The sequence below is a fragment of the Metopolophium dirhodum genome, chromosome 1, assembly GCF_019925205.1.
Source record: "Metopolophium dirhodum isolate CAU chromosome 1, ASM1992520v1, whole genome shotgun sequence".
In the NCBI taxonomy this organism is placed as follows: Eukaryota; Metazoa; Arthropoda; class Insecta; order Hemiptera; family Aphididae; genus Metopolophium; species Metopolophium dirhodum.
Window position 1 is genome coordinate 30,003,612 of NC_083560.1, and position 16,194 is coordinate 30,019,805.

The 16,194-nt window shown below is 30.6% G+C and overlaps 2 protein-coding genes across 2 annotated transcripts; one reads left to right on the forward strand and one right to left on the reverse strand.

Annotated features, from left to right (window-relative positions):
- Window positions 1–1,890: 1,890 nt before the first annotated feature.
- On the reverse strand, window positions 1,891–3,263 carry LOC132934383 (CIMIP2 protein GA14893). The gene is made up of 3 exons (XM_061000696.1): window positions 2,941–3,263; window positions 2,600–2,777; window positions 1,891–2,118 (listed from the first exon to the last, which is right to left on the reverse strand). The coding sequence occupies exons 1-3, from the start codon at window positions 3,261–3,263 to the stop codon at window positions 1,891–1,893; spliced, it is 729 nt and encodes a 242-aa protein (XP_060856679.1).
- A 4,533-nt stretch (window positions 3,264–7,796) lies between these two features.
- On the forward strand, window positions 7,797–11,742 carry LOC132953616 (deformed epidermal autoregulatory factor 1 homolog). The gene is given in 8 exon segments (XM_061026022.1): window positions 7,797–8,267; window positions 9,673–9,786; window positions 9,856–10,014; window positions 10,092–10,337; window positions 10,411–10,680; window positions 11,246–11,379; window positions 11,449–11,530; window positions 11,590–11,742. Coding segments are annotated over 8 exon segments (1,629 nt in total).
- The last annotated feature ends 4,452 nt before the right edge of the window (window positions 11,743–16,194 follow it).

Sequence of the window (16,194 nt, forward strand, 5' to 3'; positions counted from 1 at the left end):
AATATATTTATATAGTTATTCATTAATTTTCATTTATACATTCAAAAACAATACAAACGAACCTCACGATTCCACACAAAAAATGTTAGGCTGGTTAAGCAGGACATGTTCCAAGTTTTTTATTTGAGTTTGGACATTCATACTCCTACCACAATAAAGCACTAAGCAAATTTACAGACTTGCAGTGTGTTAAACTCAAATTTTAACACATTGACAGACACATACGACACTTTAAAAATTCCCATAACACTGTATGGGAACGCACTTTTTTTATTATTTATATTGAAATGTAGTAAAATATAGAACCGAAAGTTTCAGATCCTCTGGCGTGTGATTTCCAACCCCTCAATTTGTATAAAATATTTTGTATGATAGAAATAAACAAACAGCATAGTTCTATAACACAATAACAACAGCGTTAAAATTGTTGAGAAATTATTATCCTTTTTTCTGTTCACATTAATTAATTAAATATAATTGTGGACACAAAAATGCATTTTGTAATTTCCCAAAATTATTGATTCTCCAAATTTGCGTCCTCAGTATAAATCTAGTTCAATAATAGACATAATACATTTTTGGCATGATATTTATTTTTTATTAAAAAAAACAAATATTAGAAGGACTATTTTTAATGAATAGGCATTATTAATATTGGAAAACCATAAGAGCTTAAATTATTTAAAAATATGTATGTATATATGTTTCCACATAAGCAGATATATTTAGCTAGGTACATAATTATATAAGTATTAAGTAGTATACTTGCAACTTAAATTGACTTCACATCACTTATACACAGAGTACAAGTCGTATCTCATATACTTTAGTAAGGTATTAGTATTTGGTATTTGGTATTAGTACCTACTAGTACATATATATAATTAGTCATTATATCGTTTTTCATTGTATTGTCAAAAAATAAAACGTGAGTTAATTTTTCATAACTCTGACCACAGTAATTTTTGTAATCAGGAACAAATCCGTACAAATAATTTATTTTAAAATATTTATGTATAGGTACTTGTTTCTATATAAGAAGTTGCAATGAGGAAGGTACATTATATGTGGTATAAACCGGTACCTATTATATTATCAGTAGGTAGTACTGGTATTTCCAGATTCCATAAACTAGTACACAAAAATAATACCGTTAGTATTGTATTATCTATGTTGTTGCGGAAAATATTAAAAAATACTGAACGAAAAAGGTCGACATTCGGAATACTTTAAGAGATTAATGTACCGATTACGAGATGTAGCAACATGGCAACATGTTAGTGAAGTGCCCATATTATTTTGTGAATTGTAAATTTTTTTCGTTCAGTATTTTTCTAATATTTTCCGCAACAACATAGATAATACAATTTTATGTCCCGCCACCATGATGATCACAGTTTTCTGGGCAGTAACGGCATTATTGTTGTGAACGAGTTTATGGAATCTGGAAATACCAGTACTACCTACTGATAATATAATAGGTACCGGGTTATACCAGATATAATGTACCTTCCTCAATGCAACTTCTTATATAGAAACAAGTACCTATACATAAATATTTTAAAATACTCAAATTTGGGGAATCAATAATTTTGGGAAATTACAAAATGAATTTTTGTGTCCACAATTATATTTAATTAATTAATGTGAACAGAAAAAAGGATAATAATTTCTCAACAATTTTAACGCTGTTGTTATTGTGTTATAGAACTATGCTGTTTGTTTATTTTTATCATACAAAATATTTTATACAAATTGAGGGGTTGGAGATCACACGTCAGAAGATCCGAAACTTTCGGTTCTATATTTTACTACATTTCGATATAAATAATAAAAAAGTGCGTTCCCATACAGCGTTATGGGAATTTATAAAAAGTTACCGTCAATGTGTTAAAATTTGTGTTTAACATACCGGTCTGTGAATTTGTTCAGAGCGTCTATTGTTGCAGGAGTATTTGACTGGCCAAACTCAAATAATAAACCCGGTACATGTCCTGCATAACCAGCCATGCATTTTTTGTGTGGATTCCCGTTCTCTAAAAAATAAGTTTTTTTGGTAGGTGGAATCGGAGAAGTTGGTTTGTATTGTTGTTTGAATACTTTTTCAGCTTCCAAGTCCTATAAAATATTTTAATAGTCTTTTATTTAAAATTTTATATATTAACGAATAACCATATAAATGTATTGTGTATTTTATAAAAGAAGTATAAATGTTATAAAATAAACTAATACAAATGGAGGTACCTAAACATATAAAAACACCAAATATTTAAAAGAACTAAGCAATTCAGCAGAAAAATAAAACAATTTAATGAACATAGTTTTTGTTTTGATACTTGGTAACGACTTGGATTTACCTATATTAACCTACTAAAAATCGCCTTAAATATAATTTAGAAAGAAATATAAATGTTACCTACAATCTTATTTGTATTACAATAATAACTTCAAAATAAAAGTGATTTTACTTATTATAATTTGTTATTAGTTAGTGGTTATAGTGGTAATAATATCAATAATGTTTTTAAAAATCGACGATACGTTTAAAATAATCAAAATATTTCTATGTTTTAACATTTTATAACAGTTTATATTTAACCTTTTTGAATATTGGATGTGTATATTCATTGACGTTTCGTGGTACACCCGCCTCAACATCTAAAATGTTCTTATCAATTTTCACAGAACGTCCCAGTTTCTGTTCACATTCTGGACACGAACATGCCTTTTGTATTTTCACAAAATTATTGATTGCCCGAGTTGCGTCCGCAGTATATCTAGTTCAAAAATAGACGTATAACATTTTAAGTATAGCCGTAGAGGCATGGTATTTTTTTTTTATTAAAAAAAAACAATTATTAGGAGGACTCATTTTAATGAATAGGCTTTGTTAATATTGGGAAAAAATTGTTTATATTATTTTAAAATATGTATGTATACTTGTTTCCACATAAGAAGATATATTGAGGTACATATCCGGCATAACCTGGTATTATATCAGTAGTAAACTTGCAACTTAAATTATCTTCACATCGCTTATTTATGGAGTCCTCTTCTTGAAGAGTACAAATCGTATCGTCATATACGTTAGTAAGATCACTTAGTACTGGTACATTGGATCGTTTAACTGTCTTGTCGAAAAACAAATCGTGAGTTAACTTTCCATAGCTCTGACCACAGGAACTTTTGTAGCCCGGAACAAATCCAGTGTATCCGGACAAATAATGTGGTTGAGGTGGTAAAATCTTTTTGATAGAACCCATGATAAACTAGTTTTCGGTTAGGTTAAAGATTAATTAATTATTAAGACTATTAACTAAATAGATACTAAATTTATAAATTGATCGTAAAATAATAATTATGTATAATAATATGTTATAAACCATGGAAACTAAATATTACATGGAAAAAATTACAAATAAACAAAAGTGTGTCTTTTCATTTTCTACAAGGACCTAGGTACGATATTTTAAAGTGAAAATAATGTTACCCCCTAAAATTATTATTCCTTTTTTTTTTTTATTAAAACAAAACAATGTCCACAGCTTATGTTATACAGTATTATACATGATTAGAAATGTTTATATATAAATACAATAAAGATAAGAGAGAAAAGAAAGGACAGTGTGTTAATATAGATTAAATTTTGTTAAGTAGTACTGTGTTGTGAAGAAATTCTAGGGTCGTTGTGAGATTGCTCTGCTCGGGGTTGAATGATTCGGAGAGCTGGTCCGGAAGGTTCAATTCTCTCCTTTCATTTTCGTAGCATCGGCATTCCATGAGGATGTGTTTGACAGTAAGAGGAAAACCGCAGTAGGTACAGTCAGGGGGTGCATCTCTCTTTATGAGGTGTTGGTGGGTGATATGTGTGTGTCCTATCCTAAGGAGAATAATGGCTGTCTCCTGTTTCCTGGAGATGTTTGCAGGGAACGGCAAAGGGTATGTGGTTCTTTTGATCTCGTGTAACTTGGTTGTCTGTTCTGCCCATTTGTATTCCCATTGGTCGTGTGCAATCTTGTAAAGTATTCAAATATAAGTATTTGAATACTTTTTGTATTCGAATACTATTCTAAATACTTTTTTTTAAAGTATTCAAATACGTATTCTGAATACTTTCATTTGTATTTTTTATTCATTAAAAAATACTTTTTTCCGATCTAGAAAAATAGTTTTAAATTTATAACAAGACATATTATAAATCATATTTATTCTTTGAATGAAATATAATATTGGCCTATGATATGATTATTTTTATGATCACCAATGTGTTGTATTCCGTATGGTCCGTATCGGCCGTATCACATGATATATGTCAAAATGTATATATAACTTATGATTACAATGTATTTTTAATTATTAATTAATAAATGTTAATAACCAACCATTCAAAAACTGACAAAAACTAGTAGTGAAAAAAATTATTCTTATAGTATTTGAATACTTTTTAAAGTATTCGAATATGTATTCTGAATATATTTTTTAAGAATTATTCTAATACGTATTCCGAATACCTAAATTCTCATTTATTCGAATATGTATTCCAAATACCAAATAAAAGTATTCTTTACAAGACTGGTCATGTGCGTATTTAGCAATGATTCTCTTAACGTCCTGGTATGTAAAAACCAGGGACGTAAGAGGGTTATTGGCTAGGTGAGCACTAAAGGTTTGGCGGCCTTGTCAGCGAGTTCATTGCCTTCTATATTACAGTGGCCGGGAATCCACATGTAGGCTATTTGTTTACCGGCGAGGGTAACAAGTATGTGCGTTGTGAATTTTTATTGCTAAGTCAGTTGGTTTCCACTGGTTTTGGATGCTCACGAGGGTGGAAAGAGGTCGCTAAGGATAATGATCTGGTTGGCTTTAACTTTGTGTGTTGCAAACTCGATGGCTTTGAGGATGGCAAGTGCTTCAGTAGTGTAATTAGAGCATTTGTTTGATAATTTCCATTGAATTTGTGTGTCCCCGTGGATGATAGCAATTCTGACACAATTTACCATGACAGAGGCGTCCCAGTATATGAGTGCGTGTTGCTGATTAGATGACAGTATTTCCGTGAAGAAATGTCTGTAGTGAGTGGTGCTGGTAGATTTTTAAGGGAGTTGGTGAAGGTCTAGGTTGATGTTCATCGAGCCATGGTGAGGAGATACTGATTTTAGTTGTCAATATATTATCAAGATCATATTTTTTGTATTTGTCGAAAATGTGGTTGGGGGAGGAGTGAAGGCCTTGGGGGGCACGAGCCATTCTAGCTGCGATTTTGAATGTTAGTTCGGACCATCTTATGTCCAATGGTGGAGTGCCGGCAACGCTGAGTATGCTACTGATGGAGATTAATCGGAACGCGCCTATGGATAGTTGGACCCCTGAGTTATGTACAAATTCCAGAATTCTGAGGTGGGAGGGTTTGGCAGTGAATATTAGAGAGGCTCCAAAATCTATTTTGTGTGATTTGTGGATTTTCAGTAACATTTGTGTCTATGCTCCCCATGCTGAGTGAGAAAGTGTTTTAATTAAATTAATACTAGAAAGTTTTTTAATGTGTTGTATGTTAGGGGGCCATGTTGTTTTAGAATCGAAGATTATCCTGAGGATTTTGACTTGAGTTTGGTTATTGATAGTTTAGTTGCCCATTTTTATTGATATATTATCCTTTTTTTCTTTTTGATTGATGAGTATGAGACTAGTTTTATTCGGCGCGAATCGGAAACCAGACATTTTGGACCAAGATTCAAGTTTGTTGGTTGAATTTTGTAGCAATTGTTGAATAGTGTTGCTATTGGAGCTGCGGCAGATGATATTGAAATCATCAGCATATAACAGAGGGATATCGGCGCCTAAAATTATTCTGACATTATTTAAATAGGTACTTTAAAAAAATAAAATATTAAGCTAACGATATAGGGGCCCGATGCCGGTTTTTCAAATTTTCTGCAATTCTATCAAATTTTAAAATTATATTTTATATTTAAGTTGCCAGTTTAATAATAATACTTTTCCACTAATCTACTGCTCGATACCTATTTACTATTTAGGGGGATAGGTATGGTGTATTATATTGAAAAAAATTTCTTCATACTTTCAGAGGTATAATTCTCAAGGCTCGTAGAATTGTCAGATTTTGATAACTATTTTTTTTATTTGGAAGAAGAATACTCCGTCTTACACACGTAGGTACGGCTGCGACATCGGACATGGTAAATTTTCGTTCACCAGTTTTAAGAGAACGCCACACCTACACCCATGTCTTACAAACGCGTAAGCATACCAGAGCATCTAGTTTTATGCCGTTAGCTTAAAAATTAAAGTGAATCGACCTATCATGAAACTTGATGGTAAGAATATTATCTGTGTTTTGTTGGATGTTTTTTTATGATAATTCAGTTTTTAAGTGAGTTATGAGCATTTTTAATTTACATTTATTATACACGCATAACTTACTTAAAAACTAAATTATCGTAAAAAAAACTTCCATCAAAACACAGATAATGTTCTTACCGCCAAGTTACATTATAGGTCAGATCACTCAAATTTTTAAGCTAACAGCATAAATCTTGAATTTCTGAGCGTCAATTTTGTATGTTATACTCGTTTGTAAGATGGTGACAACACATGCGGGTGTGGCGTCTTCTTAATAGTGTCCCCCCCCCCCCACTCAAGATTTTTTAAAAATATTTAGTCGGCAAATTTGGCACTTAGTCAAAGTTTTCAAATATTGACAATAAAAATGAAAAATATTCCGGCATCCTAAGTGGATTAAATTTGACAACACTAAAATCATTCTTCTTCGTTTATATATCTAATTTCGTCCAAATTTGAACATAAAATAACTTTTTTTGGTTGCAGAATAACGTACTTACGTGGAACCATGTTTTAAATTTTCAATCCTTAGCTTTAAAAGGTAATCCTTACTATACATTTTTTAATTTTTAATTTGATATATTTTGTCAAAATTTGAACTTACATTACTTACAAAAAATGTTTGCCCATGTATTTTTAACATTTTTTAACTGCTGTTGAAACAATATATTAAGAACATTAAATTTTCACACTTTTTCACCCAACAAATACAATTTAATTGGTTGTTTATAGAAATAAAATGTAGCATAGAACAATATAGAAGCGAAACTCGATCAGGTGATTGGGGTCTTAGTTACCTATGATCTGAAGTCTGAACCTATGAAAAACATGAAAACGGTTCCACGCACCAATATGATGCTTGTAGTGTTATCCACCTTGGTTATTTAGAATTTTATAAAAGTTTACAAGCGTTTAGCGACAGATGATAGCACTTAATATTATTGATAAGTGATAATAAGCTAAAAAACACTAAAACACTTGTTGATAAGCCGATAACCATGTAAACCGGTCTAACGGCCAATCAAATCGCATTTCAGACAAGTGTGGCCGAACTATAGACCTATATAAGGTTTACGGGCCGAACTCGTATATGGTCCATAAATACGTGTCCTCTATTGTCGTTTACAGTATTTCATATTATCACAGAACAATAATATTATGTACTTATGTAGAAAGTGCGACGGATACAGGTCACAACGATAACGTGAACACGGGGCGTCGAGTGGAATCGTCGTCGTCGTCGCAGTTGTTTCTGCAGGTGGTTTTGCATGCTCTGCGATCGGACCGGAAGCTCTGTAGTACGTGGTACGTGTTATACGAATCGGACGCTAAAAAACGAACAACCATTCGTTACCGGATTGGCAGTAAAACGATAAATATTACGCGACTTTTGTCACGTTGTCACAGATCGAGAAAATATATTTTATTATAATATTATGTGCGTGACCGACGGCGGCGGTTACGCGGACGACCAACAACATCAGCAACAACTCCAGCCGCACCAATAGCAACAGCACCGTCGGCACCAACACCACCACCAGCAGCAGCAACAACAACAACAACAACAACAACTTCGACTGCAAGCGGCGATGGTGGACGACCGTGGCGGCGGTGGTTGCCGGCAAAGTCATTCGGAAAAGTTCGCTGAACAGACGGACATGGCCGAGACCGGTACGAGCGGCACCGAAGTCGTAGTCGTCACCGCCGCTGACGCGTCTAAAGAAAACCACAACGGGCCACCGCCGTCGTCGTCGTCGGACGTCTCCGTGTTGGCCGCCACATACGCTACGGCTGCAGCCGAATACGTCGCGTCGTCTCAAGTACAAGTATCCTCCATACCCGTCGGGCAGCTCATTAACGTGTCGGGCGCTGGCATGTTTAACGTTATTACCGCCGATTCGATGCAGGTATGTGATCGACAACGTTGACGGGGGTGGACTCTGACGTACCGCCGACAAAGTTTTGGATTTCGTATAATTTTTATTTAGTTCAAGGGCACCCACGGGAGGGTGGCCAATTGGGCTATTTCAAAACATAATAATACATAAATATATTTTGTCCATTGAATTCTATTATTGCTACAACAAACAATTGTTTGACCCACCCAACATTTATTGATATAAAAGACCCCTCTTTCATATTATAATAGGTATATTACATTTTTATTGTTAAATAGATTGAAGCTGATGCACCCAACTTCTTTAGCTAACACATTTAAGCAATAAAATCTACTTCAAATACCTACCTACTTTCTCTTCAACGTAGGTCACCCACGACTTACCCAACTACAAGTCTTTGGACTCACAGAACTATGCGCTGTCATGAAAATAATGTTTCACTTGGACCAAAATCTATCACTAAACAGTTTTTAGATATTTATTATTGCACGGGTTTTCAATTACATTAAGAGTATTCAGCATTCATGAGTTTTGAGAATATTTTGTAATATTATGAACTGTTGTGTACTAGTGTAGCTAGCAATACCGTTAAGACACCGACACACAGTATAATTTTTGGAACCTTTTTCTGGGGATAACATATTTTATTTGACAATGCAGTGAAAAACATTTTTTTAAATATAAAATTATTAATCTGTGGCTGATGTGTTTTCCATCGCAGATTAGTTTGAGTTGTTTGGTACTTGGGCAAACTATTTTAACCAAAAGTATCTAATAAAAGACAAACATAAAATATTGAAGTCTCATCCCGGCAAAATTGGCTGTCCCGAAATACATTATTGGAACACCGGGATGCCATACTGAAAACCAGTAGTGTCTCAGACAAATCGGGACGTATGGCAACCCTACAGTATTTTCTATCGACCAATTGATAAAATAAACATACTTTTTATAAAAAAATAATTACCATAAAATCACAGATTGTTATATGAATGTAATCTGTGATAAAATTACTTTTTTTATTATCACATTATTATAGATGAACTTAATAGGGGATTATTACCTTTAAAGTTTAGGCATCAGCAGTGTTGGATATGCTAAGTATCAAGCCACTAAGTTTTAAAACTTGTACTAGTCCAAAACCTGTTAAATTGGGTTAGAACAAGTAAGTTATATACAAGATCTACCAAAATATAGTTTGGCATAGTTGCGTAAACTCGGTAACTTGCTAGATCTATCTGAGCTTAACAACCTGTCAAAATTTAGGCAATTTATCATAATAATACACATGTACATGTTATAAACTTATAAATATGTTAAATATTTTTTTTTATCTTCACTTTTATAGTGATTGTTGTAGTATAAACTTGTATTAACCATGACTTAGTTATTGAACTTGTACTTTTGATTTCAGCTTTCGGAATCAAATGATTTCAAACCTCTCTTGTGCGTGAATAATAGATTTTTAAATTGTGATACACGCACTCAAGTTGATGGTGATACGTGGCGAACTGTAGTTCGATCCGAAGTAATTTAAATTTTAAAACTCCTTGGTATTCGCAACTGAACATTTACTAATACAATTTAATCTATTAAGGATGGCACTTTCAAACCTGCTCATATTGGACCAGATAACTCAACCACTAATAATGTTCACACAGAAGAGACTGATCAAGGTGTATCATCCCCAAATACAGCACCTTGTTGTTCATATACCGAAGCTGCCAAGTTCCCAGTATTACCAGTACGATGCAAAGTAAAGATATATTTTAATATACCTACATTAATACTAAAGTTGTTGTTATAACTTTTCATCATGTCTAACGCCTGTAGACCACCAACGCAGAGCTGCATAAAAAAAAATTTGGATCTGGCTGTCGAGGCAAGTGTATTAAGTTTGAAAACCAATGGTACACACCTAGTGAATTTGAAGCCCTTTGTGGGAGGGCTTCTAGTAAGGACTGGAAAAGAAGTATACGATTTGGTGGCCGTAGTTTGCAAACATTAGTATACGATGGAGTTTTATTACCACATGCTATGAGTTGTGTATGTGCAGCCTGTTGTGATGACGAATCTGCTGTAAGTACAATATTATTCTTGGTCATTGGTATTTCTAGTGCGATGTTTATGATGGTTGTATATGTTGTATTAGACTGACCCCGTACGACTGTTTACTCCATACAAACGAATACGTACCAAAAAACATTCGTCTAGTCGTTCAAAGAAGAAAAAAATTGAAGATGGTATAACTCTTAGTAATGGTGAAGATAGTTGTGATAGCAGTATAGGTATATCAATAGACAATGATGATATCGATATAAAAAATGATGAAGCCATACTTCTACAGACGGGTGATGTTTCTCAAGCTGAAATTGTTCAATCAAATGATTCAATAGGAGATATGTTTAAAAAATTAGAAAATGTAAGTTTCTTCAATAACATTTCAATTAACTCGTGATTAGAGGAACAGATTATTATTTAAATAAATATTCTTATAGAGTAAAAAAATATAAATATTTCTTTAAAATGTGTACAAAAAACATAATTGTATGGGGCTATTAAAATGTCACAGTTATTATTGTGTTATCATACTTATAATTTTATGGATTCATTTTATTAGTTGAAAATTAAAAATTACTAAAAACTAAAAATAAAAATACAAACATTATTCAAATGTAAAGAAAAATGTATATGTAAACGTTTTTATTTTTCGTTCATTCATTCTGATTATAGAGGTCAGGTTATCTTTCTCTTCTAGGCATTAAATCACCTAATAAATTAAGAAAAAATATCAATTAAAGTCTTAAAATTGTAAACCCTATGAAAATTATGGTTTTATAAATGTATGTATGTATATTTTTTTTAGTGCTTTTATTGAATTAGTAAAACATTTAAACTTTCCTTATAAAAATCTGTTCCTTACTAAATCAATTATATACTAATGTATAATTAGTATCATTAATATATATTTTTCATTTGGAATTCAGATGTCATCGAGAATGATTAAAATGGTTCACCATTTTCGTAACTCTATGCGTGTTGCTAAGTACAAATGGAGTATGGAAAAACAAGAGTTGTTAGCAAAACTTAAGAGGGCCAATGATAATTCTATAGAAAATAGGTAATTACTAATTTATGATGTTTGTCAAGTCGTTGATTTTATAAACTGGTGTTAATTTATTTCTCATAGGAATGTTTTTGACGTGGAGACAGTTTCAAGTGTGGCGGCAGAATTACAGCCAAGTAATGATGATAAACCAGATGTTAAAAAGGTAGAACACACATACTTGGTTGTAAATTATTCTTTGCATACAATTTTTTTTCTCTGTAGTGTGCCAATTGCAATAGAGATGCATTTGCAGAATGTTCATTGTGTCGACGTACATCATATTGCTCTACGTTTTGTCAAAGTAAAGACTGGAACAATCATCAAGTGGAATGCATCAAGGGAAGCATTATGGTCATTGTACAAACTCAACAATGAATCATATTATAGATTCTTCGAGTTATTTCTAATCAGTTTTTCAATTCCAAATATTTTTTTTTTTACGAGTAACATAGTTTAGCTTAGTAATTTTAACCAGTGGCGTCATTTGTGGGATGCAAAGGTGTACAAATGCATCCCATGAATTTTTTTAACAAACTTTTTGTGTAGATCATTTCATAAAATTATAGTGTAAAACAAATAAAATTAATTTTGTAATTTTTTTTTAAATGTCAATTTTTCATATTTGAAGTACTTAGTAAATTAATTTTTTGCATAAATATGGGTTACAACGCTAAAAAACTTGGCTATTTCATTGATTCCTTTGGTTGTTGAACAGTGAAGACTCTGATACACAAAGAAAAATATATGAACTTCTCCTATACCTTAGTCCTATAGTCTTATTTGTAAAGCAATTTTTCATAGAATGCAATCATTCAATAGAAGAGTAGTTCAGATTTAATATAATTAAAGTCAGTCAAGTTTGTCAATGGATGCCCAAGTGAAAAATATAATCAAATTGGCACTCAAAAACAAATTATTTAAACTATGTGCATATATATTATAAGATTTACACTTACAATTAAAAATTTTACATTATTATAATTTACAAGATAAAAGTATTTTGGGAAATTTCAACATTTTTGATATTATAAACATTAATATTAGGTAATTTATATGTATAGTGGCGCATATTTTTCTATACTTTAATAATATAATATTTTATATATATTTATTCTGAGTGCATAAATATAAAATATTTTAAAATAAGAAATATATAATTTCAATAGATGATTGAGTCCTAGAGCACATTTGCGTGTTCGACGTCTATGAACGCAAGGTACAAATCAAACCTAGTCCCCAAGTTTCAAACCAAAATAATTTTTTCTATCTGGTAAACTATTTATATTTTATTTCAAATAACAACAATAGGTAAATATTTCTATAACCTACCATATTATATTAAATTAAGTTTAATATTTAGACTGTAATTTATGCCAAATTGTTTTCTTATATTTTTCAGTTTTAAATAAACAAATAAAAATTTAGCATGAAAAACTATATAATTGAATTTATATAAAATAAATATGGTTAGCTATTTCATTTTTAAGGTTTATTAATTTAGGTTTTTCATTAGAAATAATACTGGACGTTAAGTAATAAGTCTATACCAGCCATCCATAACTATGTACTTTCATGGTTGTGTAGCAAACATATTTTGTTAAAGGATAAAAATTAATTTATTATTTTTTAACACTTAATAATTTATTGTATAATATTTAATAAGATACGGAAGTTGTGTATAGTTGATATTTTTGTATAGGCTTTCAATTTATCAAAGACTGAAAAGTAAATCCATTATATTATATCAATGAGATAAGACAATTTTAAATATTTTCTTAAAGTATTTATTTTAATACCTTATGTATTTGATGCTCAATGAGGCAAGGGTAGGTACCTATTTTATTTTTCTAATCATTTGTGAAAAGTAGCAAACAACAAATGTTCTGCTGTAAGAAAACTTTTTGCAATGCCTTGGTTATGGATATGTGAACCCCATGATGAGGTATTATTATTTTTGTCCAACCAATTTCATTAATGTATTTATTTCAATTATAAAAAGATGGGCGGGTGGCCGAGTGGGTGTTTAATGAATTCTCAATTCAAAATAATTTGCTAATTTTTGTGATTTTTCCGTATTTTGTAAAGATTTGAACATTAAATGCTTATACAAAAAAAACTGTGACAAAAGATTTTTAATATTTACAAATATCATTGTAACAATATTGTATTAAATTGTCAAGCTTATTTACCCAAAAAATAAAGTTTTGTTGACATACATAGAAAAAAAGGTGTGAAATGGGCGTTGCTCTGCTGCACAGTAGGTTACAAGTGGATCACTGTACTGGATGGTGTTAAATTTTAATTCAATCATTTAATACCATTATATAAGAAAAACGATTCTGAGCGAATACGGTCAATCGGCCTATGATATTACTAAGTATATTTGATGATATTATTATGTACTGTGAAAAAAGTAATTATTTATATATAACCTATGTACGTGGAACCTTGTTTTAAATTCTCAATCCTTAGATATAAAAATTGAACATTTTTTTTAAAAAAAACTGACTAAAGATTTTTAATATTTTCAAATATCATTGTAACAATATATCAGAAGCCTTGTTTTAAATTTTTAAGCTTTTTTACCCAACAAATAAAGTTTTGTTGACATACACAGAAAAAAAAATGGGCAAGTGGGTGTCGCTCTGCTGTACAGTACGTTACAAGTGGTTCACTGTAATGGATAGTGTTATATTTGAATTCAATGATATACTATCATTGTATAAGAAAAACGATTCTGAGCGAAAACGATCAGTCAGCCTATGATATTACTAAGCACGAACTACTGTGTATTAGTTTGTGTATTGTGTTACTAAGTATATTTGATGATATTATTGTAAATAAAGTAATAAATTTATATATTTACCTATTTACCTATTTACATGATTTAAATTTTCAATCCTTAGCTATAAAAGTTGAGCATTTTATACATTTTTAAATGCAAAATAATTATTAAATTTAAAATTGTATAAATACTATCAAAATTCGAACTTTAAATGCTTATAAAAAAAAATTGTGCGTATGTGTTTTAAATATTTTTCTACTGCTATTGTAACATACCAGGAGCCTTGCATCAATTTTTCACACTTTTTTACCCAACAAATAAAATTATTAAAATATTTTGTAAATTTTATGGTGTATAGAAAATGCTAATATAAACATTCAGTCAAAATTTCATGTCCCTACGGTCATTTGTTTTAGAGTTACACCAAAAACCAAGATCGATTTTCTCAAAAACAGATTTTGCGTAAAAAATCCCATTTTTCCTTAATTTTTCTTTTGTTTTTCACGTCGCTTGTGAAAACTACTGGGAAATTTTTACTTTTGACCCCCCAAAGTACCAACTAGATTCACTTTCCTATCAGAAAAGTTACTATTGAAGAAAATCCAAGCACTTTTATTGTCCTAAAAGGTGATGACAGACACAAAAATAAAAAAAAAACACACATCATTGTAAAATCAATACATTCATCGCTTCGCTCAGAATCTAAAATGGAAACTGAAAATGTCCGTAAACAGCTCAAATAAGTCAAGATATTTGGAAATTGTTATGGTGTATACAAAATGCTAATATAAACATTCAGTCAAGTAATACAAGATTCCTCATTAATTTGTCTACCTTTTATCAAAAAAAAATGTCTACAAGCAAATCAAATTAAAATTTATGAGCGTTTGAAGTTTATATTTTTACAAGATTGGATATTCACTCGATTTCTCATGTAGCGATTTTGTTATTATTCAAAAATGAATAACTGTAAATACATGAAAATTGCACTGAATGTTCAAATTTTCAGTTTCTTTACAAATTTTAAATTATTTTGACTATTTTAGCTGTGTAACGGACATAGTTAGTTTTCAATTTTTTTTGTTTTTTTTTCTAACAGCTAATGGCCTTAGTTGCCGGGCTCAATGATCAATTTAAAAAAAAAAATAAATATATTTTATATAAACATATGGAGAAATAGGTACACGCATTGTATACCCAAATTGTATATGCAATTATGGTTTTTTGTGTAGTATTAAAATACGTTTTCGAACCGGGAATTTAGCACACTTGCAGACCGAGCAGTCCTTCGCACTTTTTTTAAATTTGAAACTAATTTATCTAATAATATATTTAATAAAATAATATATTTTATTTCATGTATTTCCAGGCTTCCAGCCGATACAAAACCAACAAAAACCTTGTTACTATTACAATAGTATTTGTAATATTATATTTATATGCACATAGTTCAATATTATGAATGAGCTTGTACCCTTAAATTTAAGTATCATTCTTAATTTCTTCCGAATTTCAAAAAACCTTAAAATACTTAACAAATAAAAAATAATTAAAATAAAAAAATTATATGTAATTATTACACGTAGAACAATATAATAACTATATAAAAAAATAATAATTTTTATTGTTTTAAGTGAAAACTTAAATGATATAAAAATGTAGATATAAAAGTTTGAAAATATTAATCAAATAATATATATATTTTTTATACATACAGCTCTATAAGTCGGGAGTGTATATTAATTAATTCTTTTGAAATTCTATTTTTAGCGTCAGAATATTGTAAAGATAAATTATTCATAAAAGAACCAATAATTTTTTAGTTTTAAAAATAGAACTTTTGGCACCCTACAATAATAATTGTCTTTTATCCCACTGTGTGCCATAGTCTTCGCTAGTCCGTGCCAGTATTTTTTTTCTACAAATTCATCATCGCTTCTAAGTTCAAAAGTCGTTAACAATTATTTGAGTTACATCTCTGCAAAGCACAACCGACTCCCGAGTACCTCACTTTTCAAGTTTCTAAAAAACTACCACTGTGT

Excerpts from the sequence above, each read along its gene's own strand:
- LOC132934383 (XM_061000696.1), bottom strand. The coding sequence starts at position 3,263 with ATGGGTTCTATCAAAAAGATTTTACCACCTCAACCACATTATTTGTCC. Across the intron at positions 2,778-2,940 it reads ATCTTCTTATGTGGAAACAA|ATATACTGCGGACGCAACTC; the intron begins GTATACATACAT and ends TTTTTGAACTAG. Across the intron at positions 2,119-2,599 it reads CACATCCAATATTCAAAAAG|GACTTGGAAGCTGAAAAAGT; the intron begins GTTAAATATAAA and ends AATATTTTATAG.